Raw genomic sequence first — 23,648 nt, 5'->3', positions numbered from 1 at the left:
TAATGGAAACTAGGTTAGAGGCTGGGCAACTTACCTGAAGACTGAGACACTAACAGAACAAGTTCTAAGATTCGGGATAAACTACACTGTAAATTCAGGGTTGGTAAATCATAGTCTGCTGTTTGGGCAAAAAAAGTTTTATGGAAACACAGTAGTATCATGCATTTACATACTGTCCTATTATCTATGGCTGCTTTCACATGGCAGTGGTGGAGTTGAACATGAGCAACACAGATTGTATGGTCTGGTCTGCAAAGACTAAAATACTTACTATCTGCCCATTTGTAGAAAGTCCACTAAAGCCAGGCACTGCTGTGTGCCTATAATCCCAGCACTTTGGGAGGCCAAGGCAGGAGGATCACTCGAGGCCAGGAGTTTGACACCAGCCTGGGCAACACAGTGAGACCCTATCACTAAAATTAGCTGGGCGTGGTAGCACAAGCCTGTAGTCCCAGCTATTCAGGAGACTGAGGCAAGAGATTGCTTGGGCCTGGGAGGCTGAGGCTGCAGTGAGCTATGATGGTACCACTGCATTCCAGCCTAGACGACAGAGCAAGACACGGCCCCCCCCTTTTTTTTTTTTTTGCCCTGTTTTATGGTGCTGACCCTGTCTCTTAAACAAACAAACAAAAAACAAACCTCAGGCCAAGCATTATAGGTGGCTCACACCTATAATCCAAGCACTCTGGGAGTTGGACAGATCACTCGAGCCCAGGACTTTAAGACATGACTGGGCAACATGGTGAAACCTCGTCTCTACAAAATACAAGAAAAATTAGCCAGATGTGGTGGTGTGCCTATAGACCCAGCTACTCGGGAGGTTGATGGGGGAAGATCACCTGAGCCCGAGAAGTTGAGGCTACGAGCCATGATCGTACCACTGCACTGCAGTCTAGACGTCAGAGGCCCAAATAAACAAAACTCTGCTGACTCTGGCTCTAACTATAGTTTCTGCCCTTTTCATAATAATCATCGAGCTCAAGTGAACTGATGGCTTTATCAGCCATTTTGCAACAAAATTTAAACTCAGAAAGTCAAAGGCACCTTCCTTTAGGCAAATATGAAAGCTATCGAACCTCGGTGTTCACATACCCTGTGTAATCACTAGTGTAACAAGCCAAATGAAACTTTAACAGACATTTGATACAATTACACAGGTTTTATGCTATTGCACATTATTAAACATAGAAATAACCTAAAATTAATTGTATACTTCATCTTGCATGGACTCCAACCCAAATGAGTTTCAACAAAAAATCCTCTGCAATAACACCAGCTACTTTGGCTTTTCTGGGGTCCATATGTAGAGAGTCTCTTCAGAGGTACAAGGTTTTCACCTTTCAAAGAGTAAATGTGGTCAGGTGCAATGGCTCACACCTGTAATCCCAGCACATTGGCAGGATGAGGAGGGCAAATCACCTGAGGTCAGGAGTTCAAGACCAGCCTGGCCATGATGGTGAAACCCCGTCTTTACTAAAAATACCAAAATAGCCTGGCGTGGTGGTGCATGCCTGTAATCCCACCTACTCAGAAGGCTGAGGCAGGAGAATCGCTTGAACCTGGGAGAAGGAGGTTGCAATGAGCTGAAATTGTGCCACTGCACTCAGGCCTGGGCGACAGAACAAGACTCCATCTTGAGCAGGGGGTGGGGAAGAGAACAGATGTGTTACCCCATTTCCTTCACTCAAGACCTAGAAAGAAACATGAGCCATATGGACACTATCTATTTCATTTCTCTTATTTTTTTGAGACGAAGTTTCATAATGACTTAGGGCTGTCAATTAATTCTAGTGTACAATTATATTTCTTTTTTTTTTCCCCTAAGATGGGGGTCTCACTCTCTTGCCCAGGTTGGAATGCAATCATAGCTTACTGCAGCCTCCAACTCCTGGGCTTGAGGGATCTTCCTGCCTCAGCCGCCTGAGTAGCTAGGACAGAAGGTGCATGCCACCATACCTGGCTAATTTATTTTATTTTTTGTAAAGACAAGAGTCTCACTTTGCTGCCCAGGCTGGTCTCAAACTCCTCGCTTCGAGCAAAGTGTTGGGATTATAGGCATGAGCCACCATGACTAGCCTATATTTCTGATTTCAAATGTAGTAAGAAGAGTATGAGGCAGGGCATGGTGCTCACACTTGTAATCCCAGCACTTCGAGAGGCTGAGGTGGGAGATCAATTGAGGTCAGGAGTTTGAGACTAGCCTGGCCAACATGGCAAAACCTTGTCTCAAAAAAAAAAAAAAAAAGGCCGGGCACGGTGGCTCAAGCCTGTAATCCCAGCACTTTGGGAGGCCGAGACGGGCGGATCACGAGGTCAGGAGATCGAGACCATCCTGGCTAACACGGTGAAACCCCGTCTCTACTTTAAAAAATACAAAAAACTAGCCGGGCGAGGTGGCGGCGCCTGTAGTCCCAGCTACTCGGGAGGCTGAGGCAGGAGAATGGCGTGAACTCGGGAGGCGGAGCTTGCAGTGAGCTGAGATCCGGCCACTGCACTCCAGCCTGGGCGGCAGAGCGAGACTCCGTCTCAAGAAAAAAAAAAAAAAAAAAAAGAAAAGAAAAATGAAAAAGAAGAAGAAGGAAGGGCTAAGTGCTGTGGCTCATGTCTCTAATCCCAGCACTTTGGGAGGCTGAGGCGCGTGGATTGCGTGAGCTCAGGAGTTCAAGACCAGCCTGGGCAAGATGGTGAAATCCTGTCTCTTCAAAAAATGAAAAAATTAGCTGGGCATGTTGGCGGATGCCTGTATTCCCAGCTATTTGGGAGGCTAAGGTAAGAGGAACACCTCAGTCTAGGGGAGGTCCAGGCTGCAATAAGCTGTTATTGTGCCAATGTACTCCAGCCTGGGTGACAGAGACCTTGTCTCAAAAAAAAAAAAAGAAAAAAGATAAAAAGAATGAGAAGTTTAAAAAAGCATGATTTGATTTCTAAGTTGATAGTGTAATACAATGACCAAGTTAGGCTTCATTTAAGTAACCGAAATGACGACACAGTCCCTAAAAGGCTAAGTAGTCTAAGTGTAAGTATCATCGCTGTTATCCTCTTCTTAGTTATACTTTTTCACAATTAGCAAACAAAAACTGACTTGAGGTGGGAAAAGCAGCTGTCCTTTTTTTCAGAGAATGACTGAACAGAATCTTGCTTGTGACTATCAGTGTGACTGAGGCCAGAACGGCGTCACTATCCTTGCCTGAGCTCCATGCCCAACAATTCTGATTCATCAGATTTGGGAGAAGAGCCCAAGCATCTGCATTTTTAAAAGCTTCTCATATGATTTTACTATAGCCCCAGGTGAGAACCACTGCATTATAGAAACTGAGGGCTGGAAACATGTCCAATATTCAGTTTATCCACTGAGGCCAGTACAAGAAATGCAGCAGGAAAACAGAGTTAGGACTACCAATGTTCCATCAGCTCAGAGTCCTCTCTAATCCAATCATGTTTAAGCCCTGGATTTAGTCAGGACTTACACAATATGTCTAAAGAAAGAGGGTCAAATCAGCCCATGTAATATGCAACCAGCCTTGCGGTCTCACCAGAGGGTGGCTTCTGCTCAGTCTGGGGGTCATTTATCTAGAACTGTGTTACGATGCTCTGTCTGCTAGTCAGGGAGTCTTCCTTAAAATTTTAGAACAGAAAGTCATTAAACTCAGTACCTGTATCTCTGTCATGTCGAATCGAAATGCGTAGAAAATGAAAGAGAAGAGACTAAACTAAAAGACTGAGGTTACTATCTCAACTGCAAAACAGAGAAGCTGCCTCCAAACAGATGCCCAACTAATGTTAGATACCCTGCAGTTTGGGAAATCTGGAGTCTCTGAGTCTTGTTCTTTAGATGAACAGATCATTCATTACCTGATATCTTCTTCTATCTTTGCCTGAGCTTCAAGGTCAAAGGGATCAGCAGAAAACAGACGAATCCTTTCTTGCTCTCTCCGGGCTCGGTCCTGCTGCTGCTCCACCAGGACTCTAGAGAATTTCTCTACAAAAATAAGGGAGAAAAATCTTAAATACCGCTGTATTTTCAACCTTTATCAATACTTTCCCACACCAAACAATTTCTCAAACTACAACTGTAAGATGCAGAGAGGATGCCTAAAGCTTATTTGAAATGAGCAATTACATTTACTTTCTATTCTCCGAGTCAAGGCTATTTCGTCATTTAAATTCAGCATAAAGAAAGTATTTGTGGCTGGGTGTGGTAGCTCACACCTGTAATCTCGATACTTTGGGAGGCTGAGGTGGGAGGACCATTTGAGCCTAGGAGTTCGAGACCAGCCTGGGCAACATAGCAAGACCTTGTCTCTACAAAAAATATAAAAATTAGCCGAGCATGGTGGTGCATGCCTGTAGTCCCAGCTACTGTTGGGTGGGGGTTCAAGTGTGGGGGGATGGCTTGAGTCCAGGAGGTCGAGGCTGCAGTGAGCTGTGATGGCACCACACACTCCAGCCTGGGTGACATGGTGAGACCCTGTCTTAAAAAAAAAAAAGTATTTGCAAAAATCTTTTATAAGAAGTTATCTATCATATTGTTTCTACTCAGAGGTAACAACTTTCCAATTTAAAACGGTGGGGAGTGATCATGTGGCAGATGAATGTCCCCACTCCTCCCCTCCCCGTTGCTCCCCATTGTCCTCATTGTCCTATTACCTAGAAACAAAATACAGCATTATATAATCTCCTTTTCCTCTTCTAGTTTCATTTCCTTTATAATATGCCCTGCCTTAAGCCAGATAAATTAAGTATAAACTATTGTTAGTCTACCTATATTTTGTGTGTTCTGATGAAATAATAGGCAGGAAAATTAGAGAAAACACTGCTTGCTACAAGATGTACATTACAACAAGAATCTATTTTGCAATTTGTCTCTTTTTTTGAGACGGAGTTTCAATCTTGTTGCCCAGGCCGGAGTGCAATGGCGCAATCTCGGCTCACTACAACCTCCACCTCCCGAGTTCAAGTGATTCTCCTGCCTCAGCCTCCCAAGTAGCTGGGATTACAGGCGCCTGCCACCACGTCCAGCTAATTTTTTGTATTTTTAGTAGAGATGGGGTTTCACAATGTTGGCCAGGCTGGTGTTGAACTCCTGACCTCAGGTGATCCACCGTGCCCGGCCTATTTTGCAATGTCTTAAATGGTGGTACGTTTAAGTGTGCAAACTTAAATGCCTCATCATCACGGTCTTTGGTGATTAGACATACTGACATAAGAAATTAAAAGATATTGTGACAAGGTTTATCTGAACTACTAATGCACACAATACAGATGGATCTAAAAAGCAGTAAGTTGAGTGAAAGTACTTTGGGAGGCCCAGACAGGTGGATCACGACGTTAGGAGTTTGGGACCAGTCTGGCCAACATGGTGGCCAGGAGTTTGGGACCAGTCTGGCCAACATGTATTATCTACTAATAATACAACAATTAGCTGGGTGTGGTGGTGTACGCCTGTAGTCCCAGGTACTTGGGAGGCTGAGGTGGGAGAATTGCTTGAACCCGGGAGGTGAAGGTTGCAGTGAGCAGAGATCGCACCACTGCACTACAGCCTCGGAGACAGAGTGAGACTCCCTCTCAAAAAAAAAAAAAAAAAAAAAAAAAAGCCTAACACGAAAGGGCAGACACTCTATTATTCCATATACATGAAGACAGGCGAAACTAAACTGTAAGATTATCAAAACAGTAGTAACCTATAAGGAGAGGAAACTGACTAGCAAGGAACATAGTGGAACTTTCCGGAGTGAGAGAAATGTCCTGTGTCTTGATTGGGCTTACAGGAGTTTGTCAAAACTCAAGGAATTGTATATTTAAAATCTACGTATTTCACTGTAAGGTAAAGATTGCCAATTTAAAGACAGTCAATTGAGGAATGAGTCATTAAGTGTCTGTTATGTTTTTAGACTTAACCCAATTTAACTCATAAATCCAAGAGTAAAATGAGAGCAATTTACAGAGAAAACTCGATTCATAAAGATGGCTAAAAGTTGGCTGAGTGCGACAGCTCATGCCTGTAATCCCAGCACTCTGGGAGGCCAAGGCAGGCAGGCTGCTTGAGTCCAAGAATTTGAAACCAGCCTGGACAATATGGCAAAACTCCATCTCTACAAAAAAATACAAAAAATAACTTGCAGTACACTGAGGTTAAGGTGATTTCATTTTGCCATACAGGGCACTGAACCTGTTTCCTGTAACTAAAAAAAAATGCCAGCTGGCATCAGCTGGCTTGTTGGTGCTCTTTAATTGAAGATCTAACAGGTTAAAATATCAGTACCGGCCGGGCACGGTGGCTCACGCCTGTAATCTCAGCACTTTGAGAGGCTGAGGCAGGCGGATCACGAGGTCAGGAGATCGAGACCATCCTGGCTAACACGGTGAAACCCCATCTCTACTAAAAACAAAAAATTGGCCCAGGCGTGGCGGCAGGCACCTGTAGTTCCAGCTACTCAGGAGGCTGAGGCGGGAGAATGGTGTGAACCTGGGAGGCAGATCTGGCAGTGAGCCAAGACTGCGCCACTGCACTCCAGCCTGGGTAACAGAGCGAGACTCCATCTCAAAAAAAAAAAAAAAAAAAAAAAAAAAAAAAATCAGTACCTAGGTTATGCGCTGCCAAAACAATGAGGAAAACAAAAAGTAAACCGAGGCCGGGCGCGGTGGCTCAAGCCTGTAATCCCAGCACTTTGGGAGGCCGAGACGGGCGGATCACGAGTTCAGGAGATCGAGACCATCCTGGCTAAAACGGTGAAACCCCGTCTCTACTAAAATACAAAAAAAATTAGCCGGGCGAGGTGACGGGCGCCTGTACTCCCAGCTACTCGGGAGGCTGAGGCAGGAGAATGGCGGGAACCCGGGAGGCGGGGCTTGCAGTGAGCTGAGATCCGGCCATTGCACTCCAGCCTGGGCAACAGAGCTAGACTCCGTCTCAAAAAAAAAAAAAAAAAAAAAAAAAAAAAGTAAACCGAGAGGGGTGGCCTAGATGGATTTCACTCCGAAAACTCTATTGCTGATTCCAATTAACTCAGCCTTTGACTTTAGCACTAATCTACCTCTCACAGAGAAAAAACTGGTATGTTCAATAAATCATTTGACACAGTGTTGCTTGAGTCTCTTCACATTTGCTATGACACAGCTTCTTCACCTCAGGCCAGCCTAACAGCCTTCCAAATTTATAAGCTTACCAAGGTCTCCACTGAGCAGAGCTTCTGCCAGGGGTGGATTGCGTTCCTTCAGCAAGGACAGCTCATGCGGGTTGGCCAGCAACATACCTCGGAGCAAGGCTGGATTGTCCAAGCCCTGAGGAGATGAAGTTATTTCTCCAGGAGATGAGTGGGACTGCTGTGTTCCTGGTGGCTGGCGCTGCCGGGGACTTGATGTGCCAGGCACAGCTATACTACTGAAATCTATTCGGGGTAAGTCTGTTGGGGAAAATCAATTCAGTTTACTCAAATTACTCTACAAAAACAAGCACTTGAAGGTAACAGCAGAACACTTGCTCATACATGGTACATGACAACAGCAAAGGTAACTGTAGACTTTACCCTTGTTCTTTCTCATGCTGACTCTGAATATGAAGACTGCAGGCTGAGAGTGAATCAATAGGAAAGAAGAAAAATAAGGGGAAGGTGACAGTAGTAACCCCAAATTTTTAGCTTATAAAATATCTCACAATAGACATCAGGTTTTTAATTTATGTTTTTAAATAATTAAAGCCGCCGGGTGCGGTGGCTCACACCTGTAATCCCAGCACTTTGGGAGGCCAAGGCAGCTGGATCACCTGAGGTCAGAAGTTCCAGACCAGCCTGGTCAACATGGTGAAACCCCATCTCTACTAAATATACAAAAATTAGCTGGGGGTGGTGGCAGTCGTCTGTAATCCCAGCTACTTGGGAGGCTGAGGCAGGAGAATTGTTTCAACCCGGGAGGCGGAGGTTGCAGTAAGCCAAGATCGTGTCATTGCACTCCAGCCCAGGCGACAAGAATGAAACTTTGCCAGGCGCGGTGGCTCAAGCCTGTAATCCCAGCACTTTGGGAGGCCGAGACGGGCGGATCACGAGGTCAGGAGACCGAGACCATCCTGGCTAACACGGTGAAACCCCGTCTCTACTAAAAAATACAAAAAACTAGCCGGGCGAGGTGGTGGGCGCCTGTAGTCCCAGCTACTCGGGAGGCTGAGGCAGGAGAATGGCGTAAACCCGGCAGGCGGAGCTTGTAGTGAGCTGAGATCTGGCCACTGCACTCCAGCCTGGGCAACAGAGTGAGATTCCGTCTCAAAAAAAAAAAAAAAAAAAAAAAGAAGAATGAAACTTTGTTTCAAAAAAAAGCTAGTTTCAATAAATATAATTGCATAAGTCTGGATGTTGTTCTTGAGAAAAATCCTACTCTGGTCTGACATATGGTTCAAACAGCCTTGGTGCTTGGATTAAAGAATTTTTTGTTTTTTTTTTTTTGAGACAGAGTCTTGCCTTGTTGCCCAGGCTGGAGTGCAATGGCGCGATCTTGCCTCACTGCAACCTCTGCCTCCTGGGTTCAAGTGATTCTTCTGCCTCAGCCTCCTGAGTAACTGCGATTACAGGCGTCTGCCACTAAGCCCACCTAATTTTTTGTATTTTTAGTAGAGATGGGATTTCACCATGTTGGCCAGGCTGGTCTCGAACTCCTGACCTCAGGTGAGCCACCCACCTCAGGCTCCCAAAGTGCTGGGATTATAAGAGTGAGCCACCCTGCCCAGCCGGATCAAAGGATATTATATATATCAAGTGAGTAGCATAAATATTAGATGCTAAATTCTGCAAGTCAGTGCTAAACGTATTGGCTCAGGGAAGTTCTTAATAGTTCTCTGAATTTATACTTTCATCTGTGCATCTCTGCTAACTCTTCTCATGACCCTGGGGGGCTAAACAGTGTCATCATTTTATAGAAAAGAAGAAAAGGGCCGGGCGCGGTGGCTCAAGCCTGTAATCCCAGCACTTTGGGAGGCCGAGACGGGTGGATCACGAGGTCAGGAGATCAAGACCATCCTGGCTAACACGGTGAAACCCCGTCTCTGCTAAGAAATACAAAAAACTAGCCGGGCGAGGTGGCGGCGCCTGTAGTCCCAGCTACTCGGGAGGCTGAGGCGGGAGAAGGGCGTGAACCCGGGAGGCGGAGCTTACAGTGAGCTGAGATCCGGCCACTGCACTCCAGCCTGGGCTACAGAGCTGGACTCCATCTCAAAAAAAAAAAAAAAAAAAAAAAAAAAAAAAAAAAAAAAAAAGAGAAAAGAAGAAAAGGGACTTGCATAGGTTCTCAGTGCTGATTACACCAAAAGCTACTATATTTTAGAAGCCAGAACTCCCAGGTTCTATATGCCAGGCTCGGCTGACCTTACTAAACTGAAAGGAAAATAAAAGGGAATTTTAATTCTTACACAAAGGACTCACACATTGTATGACCCCATTTATATGAAATGTCCCAAATAGGTAAATACATAGAGACAGAAAGTAGACCTGTAGTTGTCTAGGCTGTGGAGCCTAGGGGGAAATGGGAGATGACTATAAATGGGTATAGGATTTATTTTTAAGGTAATGGAAATATGCTAAAATGGATTGTGGTGACGGTTACACAACTCATGAATATAGTAAACAAAAATTAAATGCATGAATTGTATCTCAATAAAACTATTATTTAAAAAAGAAAAATGAAAAAGAAAAGTAAACAAGGAGAGCCAGAATGAGGGGCTAGGCCTGAGTCAATGAACATTCCTTCAACTCCAAAAAATATATTTGATGGTCAAACTTGTCTGAACAATGAGTACTGTTCTTAGAGATAATTGTGTTTAATGTTATAAATGACAGTACACTAAGCAATTTCACAGTGATCAGAATTATAGCACAATCCTTGCACTATTAAGGATTTTATATAAACTAAAAAACCAAAAAACAAACAAACTTGTCTCAAGTCTGGGACTATCCTGAAGCCTTTCTGGACCTCAGATAGAAAAAGAGAAAGCTTAAACTCATGATGTAACATTTCTACCCTTTAGCAGGGGTTCAATTAGCCACTTTCTTCAACTCCCAACCAAGGAAAAGGTGAAGTTAACAGGATGATCTCTGTGAGGTAGCTAATCTATACCAGCCAGGAAAAAACATATATGGGTGGGCCCTCTTTGCAGGTCAAGAAATTTTTATCTCCACCCGTTATACATTATCTTGAGAGTCCATTCACTTCAGAGTAATTCTCAAAAACATGTTTACTTAATAGACCAGATCACTCCCGCCCCAACCCGTTGGCTCTCTTGTCCATATGCAACAATACGGGGGGTGGTGGCGGAAGAAGTAAATTCCAGAATTAACAATCTCATCAAATTAACCAAAGGAAGATGTGGTTTTTACTGATTGTCACAGTTGTTTAAATACGTTTAACTTCTTTAGAAAGAAGTTTTAACTTCTTTCTAAAGTTTAACTGTGGCCCCAAGGGACTAATGTCTTCCAGATCTGGTGGAGCCAGTCCTTGATGGTCTCAGTAAGCTCCAGTTTCAGGCTGAATGGAAACACTGTGGTTAAAGCTGCAGTCAGTCTGTCATCACCCAGACTCTGCCAGCATCTGTCACCATAAACTTTAAAACTGGTGACCTACGGGCTAAACACTATTTAAGAAAATCTATCTGAATATGGCAGGGAATGGAAAAAAACCACACATTTCACCAAGCTGTTTCACATTAAGACCTTATAAAACACTTTGTGGATCCATAAGCCACTTCAAGTATCTGAACAAAGGTATGACCCTCTGTCTATCCAGTACACACACACGTTCACATCCACACAATTCTGCATATTATTTTAGTGACATAGAACCTACTAAATCCCAGTGCAGATTTCAGACCATAAACATCTATTATAAAAGGAGCATCAAAGATAGATAAATGTTTCTTTGTATGTGATTAACACAGTTGGTAGGAAAGAACCACAACTTGGTGGTCAAGCTGCTTAATGTTTATCAAGTTCAGCATAATGGAAAAAACATCACATTTTAATTCCTGTGCCCTCACTTAATAGTCATGTAACTTTAAAGACATCATTTAAAATCTGGCTTCATAATTATAAATTATTATGCAAATAATTATGTAAATCCTCACACAATCAAGTTATGAGATCATGTGAAATGCAGCTCCAAGTGCCTGGCTGGCTATAAAATGCTCCAGAAAGGCTTGGTCACTGAAGGACAGACACAAAGTAGCAAAATCATAGGCTTACACATTCTTTCAAGTCCTTCCCAAGGATAAAGATTATTGTATAATTATCACTGATAACAGAAGCTAGTATTTATTGAGGGCTTGCTATGTGCTGAAGATTTTACATGCATTAGCCTCACGTCAGCTTTAGGAGTTGGGGTTAATTATGGCACCTATCTTATAGAAGAGGAAACCAATTTAGAGACGTTAAAATGCTTGTTCAAGGTTACACAGCAGGGAAAAGGCAGAGTCAGGATCTGTATTCTGCAGTCTGAATCCAAAGCAAATCCAAAACTCTGAGGCGCTACGCTCTGCTACCTGCTGATGGCTGTGCTGGGGGATGCTCAACCACCAGATGTCTTACTTGGGAACTGCACTGGAGGTCGAGGGTCTGCATTCTCCTTCTGTCGTAAAATCACAACGTCCCCATCTTTCAAGCCATAAGAAGCCAACGATCTGTGGTTGTCTGTGAGAGGTCTTTCAGCATAGACGATCTACAACAAGAAAAGATACACAACAGTATAATGCACTGAGAAGTAACAGAGCACAAAGCAGAAGGACCAGTTTTCCTCTGAATCAGATGTCACACTCCGTTCAAACCCTCCAGTGGATTCCCACCACATCCAGAACAAAACCCACAGTCCTTCCCGTCACCGACCAGGACCAAACAATTTGGCCCCTGGCTCTCCTTCTGACTTCGTCTTTCACTATGACTGCTGTTCCTCAAATACCAGGGATCAACTTCCCCTTCAGGGCTGTTTCTCTTGTTTTCTCTACCTGAGGAATGTTCTTTTTCAACTCCTTTTTTTCCTTTTACGTCTCTGATCAAACATTACTCTTTAGAGTTCTTCCCTAATATGTTATTTAAAATATACTCTCGACTAACACAATATATATTTATTTATTTATTGTCCTTCTGCCCCATTAAATGTAAACTACTTGAGGACAAGGACTTCGTTTCATTCACCAGATCATAAATGCTTAGAACAGGGCCTCTTATATAACTGATGCTCAAATATTTGATGAACTAAAGAATGAATTTATGAAAATGGATATAATTTTAGATTTAATTTTTAGCAGGGAGGAAAAGGGAATGATTTATTCTGGGTATGCTAACTAACTACAGTACTACTAAATAAAGTGTACACTTTGAAATAATCTTGTACACTGGCAAAAGGTTCCCAAACATCATCCTTCCTGCACTGCATTCTTCCTTCTCTTCTACCATTCCCAAAGTTGTATCACTCTGGGCTGGGCACGGTGGCTCACGCCTGTAATCCCAGCACTTTGGGAGGCCAAGGCAGGTGGATCACGAGGTCAGGGATTCGAGACCAGCCTGGCCAACATGGTGAAACTCTGTCTCTACTAAAAATACAAAAACTAGCCAGGTGTGGTGGCACGCACCTGTAATCCCAGCTACTCCAGAGGCTGAGGCAGGAGAATTGCTTAAACCCGGGAGGCAAAGGTTGCAGTACTGAGATCGCACCACTGCACTCTAGTCTGGGCAAGCAAGACTCCGTCTTGGTGGTGGGGCGGGGCGGGGCGGGGGGCAAGACTGGAAAATAAAGTGAAACTAAGAAAATAACAACTAAATACAAGTGGAAAAAAAGAATTAGGAATGTACTACTAATAAAAATTTTTTTTTTTTTTTTTTTTTTTTTTTTGAGACGGAGTCTCGCTCTGTCGCCCAGGCTGGAGTGCAGTGGCCAGATCTCAGCTCACTGCAAGCTCCGCCTCCCGGGTTCCCGCCATTCTCCTGCCTCAGCCTCCCGAGTAGCTGGGACCACAGGCGCCGCCACCTCGCCCGGCTAATTTTTTGTGTTTTTAGTAGAGACGGGGTTTCGCCGTGTTAGCCAGGATGGTCTCGATCTCCTGACCTTGTGATCCGCCCGTCTCGGCCTCCCAAAGTGCTGGGATTACAGGCTTGAGCCACCGCGCCCGGCCTAATAAAAATATTTTATGATGTGTAATCATACTGAAGAAAACCTGAGAGCACAAACAGATGAAATAACGTACTATAGATAGAAAGAACAAAGGTACCCTATAATTTTATTACGAAAAAACATAAAATCTGCCCTGCATTATTACATACTCCAGAAAGGCATTCAGAATAAACTCAGGCTTTGAAAGGTTCTCCTCCTAATGATTCACTTTTCACCAGGCCACATGCGAACTGAGGAACCTGAGTTCTACCCTGGCTCTGCCAGTAACTCCATGCAAGGGGCATGACACTCAGCAGGTCCAGGCCTCACCCTTTCCATGTGTCAAGCAAGCAGGCGGGCTAGATCATCATTACAGCTGTCCCTTCCAGTTCTCTCTGCTAACATTATCATTCTATGTTTCCTTAGAGCTTTCATAGTAAGGTTACCTGAAATAAAAACTGAAAACACAGCATTTAAACTGGAAAAAAAGTGATTCTGTCATATCTGCTCTCAGAATTTATAGACATGAGGAATAGAACACAAAAATGAGTTCCTACCAAAATCGAATTCTGAATATGAGCAAATTTGTAGGCCCAATTATACAAGTTTTATGCATGACTTGAAAAAATACTATTAAGTTCTTTTTTTTTTTTTTTTTTTTTTTTTGAGACGGAGTCTCGCTGTGTCGCCCAGGCTGGAGTGCAGTGGCCAGATCTCAGCTCACTGCAAGCACCGCCTCCCAGGTTTACACCATTCTCCTGCCTCAGCCTCCCGAGTAGCTGGGACTACAGGCGCCCGCCACCACGCCCAGCTAGTTATTTGTATTTTTTTTAGTACAGACGGGGTTTCACCGTGTTAGCCAGGATGGTCTCGATCTCCTGACCTTGTGATCCGCCCATCTCGGTCTCCCAAAGTGCTGGGATTACAGGCTTGAGCCACCGCGCCTGGCCACTATTAAGTTCTTAATGCTCAATCCGCTGAGTTAAAAAACATTTCAGATCTGGTATGATGGCTCACACCTGTAATCCTAGCACTTGGGGAGGCTGAGGCAGGAGCATCGCTTAACCCATTTAGGCCAGCGGTTGCAGATTTTTTGTGTGTGAAAAAATCATACCTTGGCAATGACCTTGAGCGGTAAGATATAACTCCCACAAGCTGGGTTAAGCCCTGGAGTTTGAGATCAGCCTGGGCAACATAGTGAGAATCCATATCTAAAAAAATTTTTTAAATGGCCAGCCATGGTAGCATGTGACTGTAGTCCCAGCTACTTAGGAGTCTGAGGCAGGAGGATTGCTTAAGCCCAGGAGGTCCAGGCTGTAGTGAGCTGCGGTTGTACCACTGCACTCCAGCCTGGGGACAGAGTAAGACCCTGCCTCTTAAAAAACAAAAACAAACAAACAAAAAGAACCACATTTCAACAGACTGCAACTGTCACTCCCATCATCCCATTCACACACCCTTATTTAAGCACGTATTTCACAGTAAAAGTACATCAGCATCAACACAGATTTTCTGCAAAACAACTGGGAGTCATATTATAACTTGTGAGACTGCTTGGAAAAACACATAAACCAGAAGTGATAAGCATCACAGGTTGAGGTGTGCAACAAGAAAAAAGAGGTATGCCAAGAGAAATGGCAGGTAGACAGGCTCTTACAGCATAGCATCAACACTGTGAAGCCACTGTCAACAACTTACTCTTTAATTTTCCAGTTTCAGAAATTTGACTATCAGTATATTCAGAGATACATGAACAGTCTCCTGGGAGCAGAGGCACATTCTAACTGCATTTATTTATTTATTTATTGAGACGGAGTCTCGCTCTGTCGCCCCAGGTGGAGTGAAGTGGCGGGATCTCGGCTCACTGCAAGCTCCGCCTCCCGGGTTCACGCCATTCTCCTGCCTAGGCCTCCTGAGTAGCTGGGACTACAGGCTCCTGCCACCATGCCCAGCTAATTTTTTTTTGGTATTTTTAGTAGAGACAGGGTTTCGCCGTGTTAGCCAGCATGGTCTCAATCTCCTGACTTTGTGATCCGCCCGTCTCTGCCCCCTAAAGTGCTGGGATTACAGAGTGAGCCAATGCGCCCGGTCATTAACTGTATTTATAAACGAAAATTTATTTATTTGCAAGGAGGAATCAAACTCAGGAGAATCAAAATGATCCTATGCAGGCTGGGTGCCGTGGCTCACGCCTGTAATACCAACACTTTGGGAGGATGAGGTAGGAAGATTGTTTGAGGCCAGGAATGCAAAGCCAGACTGGGCAACACAACAAGACCCCACCTCTAAAATAATAATAATAATAATAATAATAATAATAATTAGCTGGCATGGTAGCATATGCCTGTAGTCTCAACTACTTGGGAGACTGAAGCAGGAGGATCACCTGAGCCCAGGAGTTCACGGTTGCAGTGAGCTATGATTGTACCACGGCACTCCAGCCTGGGAAACAGAATAAGATCTTGTCTCTTAAAATAAAAAAAAGAAGAAGAAGAAAACTGCAATTGGAACAACTGTCGGATTTCAAAGCCCATACTCAAGTATTATATACAGCTTTCCCAAACATAACCCTGAAGTGGCCTGGTGAATTATGTGGGTGACTTTAACAAGCACTACTAAGCCATCCATTGCCACAAAGAGACTCTACTCTATCCACCAGGAGGATTAAAATACTGTCCACTGCTCAAAGCATCCCCACGCCCTGAACATGAGGAAACACCACCAACTGCCCGCTCTGACTCCCACTTCACAGATGCCATACTTCATTCCATCACTGCTTAGTTGCCACAGTATTTCCTCAGCAGACAATATCATTTTTTAAAGGAAGGCAGCATGATCTAACAAATACAAATGTAAAATCTAGATAATCACCACACTGAGCATGTCTATGAAATATGGAATGTTGCTCCAGCGCCAATTTCCTGGAAACACTAGACTGAAGAACCTGGGTGAGGAGCACGCGTTCCTCACACTGACGAAGCAGCAGCTGTGCTCCGTTTTAGTCTAAGGACATAAATGAGATCAACTAAAGCTCAGCTAAAATTGTAATTGCCACAAAGAACTGATTTCATTTTGTTTAAACAGGCTTAAGAGTCCAAGACAGACAATTATTTTGCAGCAAAAGTCCCAAAATAAATCCATGTGATCTTCCAACGGAACATGAGTATCTATTAGACATGGCTTCAAATCTCTACCAATCAAAACAAAAGGCGTTCCACGGCAGCATTCTCGATCCTTCCACCACGCATGTTACCCAACTCAACAGCTACAAAGCCCAAAATTCAAGTTTTGCCAGTTATAAGAACATACAACAAGAAAATGTATACAGCTATGAGTCTTAATCAGCAAAACTGGCGCAACTGCTGGTACTTACTCCAGAGGAGGCACCCCAGAGACTGAATTATAATCTTAATCAACATTTGACAACAGACTAATTAATAAAACTCCAGAACTTTTAAGCATGAGGTCAGGTGTTTTCTGGTCTCTGAATGAGAGCCTTCTGTTAACAAAAAGCTTAACAATAAATTTCTAGCATTAAAGAACATAAACTGGTAGGCCAGGTGCAGTGGCTCACACCTGTAATCCCAACACTTTAGGAGGCCGAGGCGGGAGGACTGCTTGAGGTTAGGAGTTCAAGCCCAGCACTGGCAAGACCTCGTCTCAAAAAAAAAAAAAAAAAAAAAAAGTCTCAGCTACTTGGGAGGATCCCTTGATCCCAACATGTTAAGGATACAGTGAGTTGTGATTGCAACACTGCATTCCAGCCCAAGTAAGAGCGAGATCCCATCTCTAAAAAATAAAGAATAAAGATAAAACAAGGACCATAAACTGGCTACAAAACACTTGGAATTACATCTGAATGGCTTCATAATAGTATTGCCATTAATCAAATGCCCACTATCTACCAAGTGATCTACATATTCTACCCCATGTAATAGCCAATTTGACTTGTATAACCCTCTCTGGAAGGCAATTCGGCAACAGTTACTAAAAACCTTTCAAAGACTTTATGTCTTTGATCTGGCAACTGCATATCTAAGAATTTATCCTGAGAAAATAACAGAAATGGAGGCTACAGCCTTAAGTATATGGATGTTCATGCCATGTTACTTATAACTGCTTCCAATTTTCCCCAGTATTATGCTTAATAAAAGGGAGATTGTTAAATAAATTACAATACATCTATATGATGGTATACTATGTACCCTTTAAAATCATCAATTTGGGGCCAGTTGCGGGGGCTCAAGCCTGTAATCCCAGCACTTTGGGAGGACAAGGCAGGCGGATCATCTGAGGTCAGGAGTTTGAGACCAGCCTGGCCAATATAGTGAAACCCCATCTCCAAAGAAAATAAAAAAATCAGTCAGATGTGGTGGAGCACACACCTGTAGTCCCAGCTACTTGGGAGGCTGAGGTGGCAGGATCACTTGAGCCCAGGAGGTTGAGGCTACAGTGACCCGTGATCGTACTACTGCCTAGGTGACAGAGCGAGACCGTCTCAAAACAAAAAAACAAACACACATAAGATAAAACAGTGGTTTACAAACCACAAATCATGCTGTGTGCATTTTCAAGATCATACAATTACTGCTATTATTTGCCTTTCATTTGAGGGTTCTTATACATTGTGCCTACTTTTTCCATGTGCCACCTACAGAGGTAAATTATCAGGATGCTTCAAAAATATGAGGACATTAATTTAAAGTGAAGCTAAGTTCTGACAAGTGTTTGAAGTTCACCCAGGCAAGTCTGCATCAAAGCATCAAACAGAGCCACGACTGGCTTCCAAGCCCACACTATTAAGAGACGGAACATGCCCAGCTTTAATCACACGTACAAGTAGAGATGGCTTCTGTTCTAAATTTGTTATCACTGAATTATAACTACTATAATCAGACTAGAGCTGTTAAAAATTAGCACCTTTTCCAACTGTATGCTTATGCACAATTGACACTCAGGTGAAAGACTGAATTCTAAACCAGTGATCACCAATGTAGGGCAGCCATGCAAGACAATTCTTTAAGGGTGGAGGAAGAAACTGAAAATATTAGAATTTTCATTTCCATTTATTTTAGTTCGTCCTTCCTTAAATTCCATTTTGTGTGTGTACAATGTTACTTCTTATATATAATGTACTATATATGCATATAATGCACGTTATGTGTATATTATACATGGTCATATATAATGCATAAAATGTATCAGTTCATGTATATAACGTATTATATACATAACAGGAGCATAATCTGAAACATTTTACTCATAGGGATACATGAAAGTTTGGAAAGTTTGGACACCAGTTGTCTGGACACATAGTGGCAGGAAAAAATAGCCAGGAACATAAAAATATATATATTTCCTTGAAGAAATGGAGTCAGAAATGAGAGGTGAAGGAATGGGAATGGAGAAAGTAAACAAGAGGAGGAGTTAAACAGTCAAGGAAAGGAAGGGAAGATGAGTAATATGAGAGAACCCTGGGACGTAATGGGGGGGGGCACGCAAGTAAGTAAACATGGTATATTTGTGGGTAAAAACTATAATGATGTTTACTTTTACGATTTGATGAAAGGAAATGACTCAAGTGTCTAGGGTGGATCCTGTTCCTGCCTGATGGGCAAGCAAGTGAAAGACAACCGACCACCAGACACCTTAAAATAGATACTGTGTTGTCAGGTTACAATGGAGCCAACAGAACAGACTGGAAAAACAGGAGCTGTTTATGGCTATCTAACACAGGCTTAACACCAGTTGGAGCCCAAGTTTCTATATGCTAATTTGGCTTGGGAAGGAAGTAAATGCCGAAACACTGACGTAATGAACAAGAAATAATTTGGAGTTAGCCTATGTTCAATTACTAAGGTATTCCTAACTTTCCCGACTGGCAGAGGGCAATGCCTGGCTGACCACACAATAAATCGTCTTTTGTGATGGCTGTTAACAAGAAATTTAAGTCAATTAAAGGGGGTGTCAGATATCCCTTTAATTGACTTAAATTTCTTGGTTCAGCCATCACAAAAAGTGCAGGAATGGAAACAATCTCAACCTCTGCCTTTTCTCAGGCCCTAACTAACAACAAAACCAATTTACATTTTAATTTCTTATTTTCCCTACCAGCCGGTGACTACAACGAGGGTAATATAACAGCTCGAGGAAAAAAACAACTGAAAAAGCCACTATCAAAAATTGAAGAGTTGTCCGGACGCGATGGCTCACGCCTATAATTCCAGCATTTTGGGAGGCCAAGGAGGGCGGATCACTTGAGGTCAGGAGTTGGAGATCAGCCTGGCCAACATGGTGAAACCCCGTCTCTACTAAAAAAAAAAAAAAAATACAAAAATTAGCCGGGCGTGGTGGCGCGCGCCTGCAATCCCAGCTACTCAGGAGGCTGAGGCAGGAGAATCGCTTGAACCCGGGAGGCAGGGGTTGCAGTGAGCTAAGACCGCACCACTGCACTCCAGCATGGACGACAGAGCGAGACTCCGTCTCAACAAAAAAGAAAAAGAAGGAAAAAAAATTGAAGAGTTGATTTTCTCTATTTAAGCAGTCCTTTCCCAGTTCTCCACGAGGCATTAACTGACAGGAACTGGTTCCTGAGCTTTTGTGGATTAACTTTTGAAATTCTTTCTGAACAGCTTTATGCCAAGGTTCTAAAGTTCACATTGTGTAAAGGAATCATACTTCTGAACAAAATATTGACACATGTGTTTACCATAACACAGCAAAACAAGCTGTAGTTGGGCAATCGTTTTGTAAACTATTTCATAACTGCAGTAGAAAATCAAGATTTACATGATGGAGCCTTGGGAGACTTCTGTAATTTTCTTAATGTTTAGACTACGTTCTCTAGGCTAAATTTATTAAGTCATGATCTAAGGGTTTTAGTGTAAAGTTTACAGGGTTATTGTCACCGATTCTGTTTGATAAAGACTAGGGGCAGCCCCAAAGCATTTTGAGAATTACTTTGCTTAGTTAAAATATGAGAGGTTGAACTTCTTTCCAGCAAAGCAAGCTGAGTACAGAAATGAAACCACCAAACAGCAGATATTAGGCCGTTTCCAAGCACATATCCTTTTAAAGCATTGAGCTTTGAACTGACCCAAACTCTGAACTGTGGCCTGAAAGAAAAAGGGCCCTCTGGCTTACTACCAGGGTAGAACCGAAAGAAACAAACAGCTTGAGTTGAACCAACAGGTACTGTTTTTCAAAAGAATTTAACCAGAAACGCATGTAGTGGGTAAAGAGCACTTCCAAAGACCCCAAAACGAGGTAGTGCAAGTCTTAAACTTTTTCTTTCACCGGAAGTGCAAATCTGTGCATTTAAACTGCGTATATTTAAGCAGAAACCCTCTCCAAAAAAAAAAAAAAAAAAAAAAAAAAAGAGAGAGAGAAGCAGAGGAACATCTATCTACCACAGTGATCCAAACTGGTATTTCTGGTTTGCAGGACGTATGAACCCTAGCAAACCCAGGGCTGCTTCTGAGGTCCACAACGATATCCTACACTCGGGATCAGAAAAAGGGCCAAAGAGCCAAAGGTGAGGAGGGTTAGCGCTGCTCTACAGTCCACGCGCCCCTCACGCTGCAGTGGGTGCGTCTGCGGTCAGGTTCTCCGCTCCCTCTCCTCGTACCCCACCCCACGCTCGGGGTGTGTGAGGGCAGCTACCGATGCCAGCTCCCCAGCTCCTTCCCGGATGCGGGGGTGACCTGAGAATGGCTATCCCTGCTCACCCCAGCCCCCAATTCTTCACCAGTAGCAAAGGGAGTGCGGCCCCGAGGCGGGGAGGGCTTAGCTCCGGGGCAGGCCCGGCTCGCTGCCCGGCGTACCTGGCTCTCGGCTGCGGGGATGCCAGACTCGAGCTCGCACAGCGCGCGGAAGTTGTGCAGCTCGAAGTCGGCGTCGACCTGGAGGGAAAAGGTCACCTCGGAGAGGTCCCTCCGCACACAGTACACGGTGAGCAGCATGGCCCGGGCCCGACCCGGCTCGGCCCGGCCTGGGCGCGGGGCGCAGGGGAAGAGGCGGCGGCGTGGCCTGGCTGGTGCTGCGGAAGGCCGGCGCGGGCTGCTCGCTCGCTCGCTCGCTCCCTCCCTCACACACGCTCAGTGAGTCACTCCCGCCCGCCCTCACTAGCAAGCACGGCCGCCGCCACCCGCCTGCGAGTCCGTCTGCCTGCCCGCCTGCCTCCCACGGCTGCCGCCAAGCGCGCCGCCCGCCCGGCGCCCCGCCCCGCCGCAACTCGGCTGCCGTAAAGCCCGCCTCGCCTTCCCCGCCTTCGCGACGCAGCGGGGGGCGGGGACTGGAAGGGGAGGAGGAAGCCTGGAGAAGATAGGAGGGGGAGGAGTGGGAAGGGGGCGTGGGAGGGGAGAGGGAGGAAGGGCGAGAAAAGGGGAGGGAAGAAAAGGAACGCGGAGAAGGAAATCTCTGCTGACTGGTTGACTTAATGACTGAGGTCTGTGGAGGAGTCCCCAGTCTTATTTGTTCACCGAACAGGCATTAAGTGCCTACCATGTGTCGGGCGCCGGCGACGCAGAAATGAATAAAAAGATAAATCCTTCTCCGTAACTCTCAATCTAGTACAGGAGTTAGTAATAAAAACGTATTTTTCGTGGTAGAAATTGAGGCTCCGAGAGAGTAATTCACTTCCTGTCTCAGTGATTTAGGATTAAAACCAAAATCATTACCCTCCCTAGTCTATAGAAGCCAGTTGGCTGTGGCCCACGCCTACCTCCCCAGCCCCTTCTCCCGAGCTCTTCCCACATTCTCTGCCCTCCCAACCACATAGCTCAGTTCCTACAAGGCTCCATTCCCCTGTCTTGTAAATAGTTTTCTCTCTACTTGGACTGTCTGTTTCCTAGCCCTAGCAACCCCTACCACCTAGCGCAGTGCCTTTTTGGGCACAGCTTAGAATCTGCTCAATAAATATTTGCTACTTTAATGGCCTGTTTAAGGCACATAGCTGATGAGTGATAGAGACCCAGAACTAACGTGCGGATGAGTAAGAAAACCAAAATTGAAAGATGAATTTGTAATGGATGCCAGATTAGCATCTTTCCATTTACTCCCACTCCCCCGTCCATGTAGGGAGCCCTTTTCCATTTTAACAGGAGAGAAGGAGCAAATAAGATGGCTGTGGGTGCAGGTAAGTAGGTAGTAAGTAGGCTGTTGGTGCAGGAAAGGGAGAATTAGCAGCCGAAGGCTTTTACGAAGAGAAAGTAGAGGAACAGGGTAGTGAGAATGCTTATATCGCCTACGAGCAACGGAAAGCTTGACTATCAGTGGCTTAAACAAACAAGGGTTTATTTTCTCACAGGAGAGAAGGCCTGGAGGTAGCAACAGCATTGGTTGAGTGGCTCACTGAAATTAGGGTCAATACCTCTGTAATTGTTTTGACTGTTTCCTGAGGGTTGCAATATATGGCTGGCTGCCTCCACGCCATGCATCATTTTCCTATTCAAGGAAAAAGGTTGCCCAGAAGTCCCTGTGCACATTTTTGCTTACATCTCACTGGACAGAATTGTGTCACCTAGATGCGTAGAGGCTAGGAAAGCAAGTATTTAGCTTTGCCTAAAGGACATAAATAGGGAAAAGGGAGGCTGGGAATGGGTATTAGGAAAGACATACACAGTGCCTTCTACAGTGAATGTTTGAAATAACCATTGCAAATTGAAGTAAGTTTAGCCAAGAAATGTTCTAGGATTGTCCAGTGGGGGTATCAAGGAATCAGATGAGGCTGGACTCATTGGTTAATTGTTATATTTGGTCTAGTGGTGCTCAGGTTCCCAGGTCTGGCAGATTTTGTTCTCCAAAGATGATCATGACAGTGTCTCCCATCCTATATGCTCTTCCTACAATGTGATTGTGACAACCCTCCCATTAAGAAGTGGGGTGTATGTCCCTCCCTTCGAATCATGGCTCCACAGACTAACTCTGGCATAAGTGACATTATGTGATTTCCTTTTTTTTCCCAAGGCAGAGTCTTGGTCTGTCACCCAGGCTGGAGTGCAGTGGCACGATCATGGCTCACTGCAGCTTCAACCTCCAGGGCTCGAGGCTCAAGCGATCCCTCCAGCTCAACCTCCCTAGCAGCTGGAACTACAGGTGTGCACCACCACACACAGCTAATTTCTTTTTAGTAGAGATGAGGTCTTGCTATGTTGCCCAGGCTTGATTTCCTTTTTATTATAATTTTAGATTATTTTTAATTAAAAAAAAAATAGTGATGAGGCCTTGCTATGTTGACCAGGCTAATCTCCAAATCCTGGCCTCAAGTGATCCTCCCACCTTGGCCTTCCGAACTGCTAGGATTACAGATGTGAGCCATCGCACCCAGCCACTTTGTGTGATTTCTAAGGCTAGGTCTTGCCTGTGTCCACCTGGGGTCAGCGGTTCTCACCCAGCATCCAGAAATATATGCCAGACACCAATGGAGGGGACAGAGCAATGGTGGACAGGCTCAAGGTGGGGCTGCTGCTTCTGGCACTGCTCCTACTCATGCAGATTTATTCAAATCAAACTATTGTAACGCTTTCAAG

General features: G+C 44.4%; 1 protein-coding gene across 2 annotated transcripts in view; it reads right to left on the bottom strand.

Annotated features, from left to right (window-relative positions):
• Window positions 1–21,278, bottom strand: part of DDI2 (DNA damage inducible 1 homolog 2) — a 53,654-nt gene extending 32,376 nt beyond the window's left edge. For both annotated transcript variants that reach the window (XM_050789599.1, XM_050789618.1), the window contains exons 1-4: window positions 20,943–21,278; window positions 11,562–11,691; window positions 7,167–7,403; window positions 3,853–3,979 (exon numbers count right to left, since the gene is read on the bottom strand). In XM_050789599.1, coding sequence (XP_050645556.1) covers window positions 3,853–3,979; window positions 7,167–7,403; window positions 11,562–11,691; window positions 20,943–21,080 — 632 coding nt within the window. In that variant the 5' untranslated portion in view covers window positions 21,081–21,278. The remainder of the gene's footprint in view (window positions 1–3,852; window positions 3,980–7,166; window positions 7,404–11,561; window positions 11,692–20,942) is intronic.
• Window positions 21,279–23,648: the final 2,370 nt, after the last annotated feature.

The sequence above is a fragment of the Macaca thibetana genome, chromosome 1, assembly GCF_024542745.1.
Source record: "Macaca thibetana thibetana isolate TM-01 chromosome 1, ASM2454274v1, whole genome shotgun sequence".
Taxonomy (NCBI): domain Eukaryota; kingdom Metazoa; phylum Chordata; class Mammalia; order Primates; family Cercopithecidae; genus Macaca; species Macaca thibetana.
The sequence above is the reverse complement of the archived record's forward strand: the minus strand, read 5'-3'. Positions and strand labels throughout refer to the sequence as shown.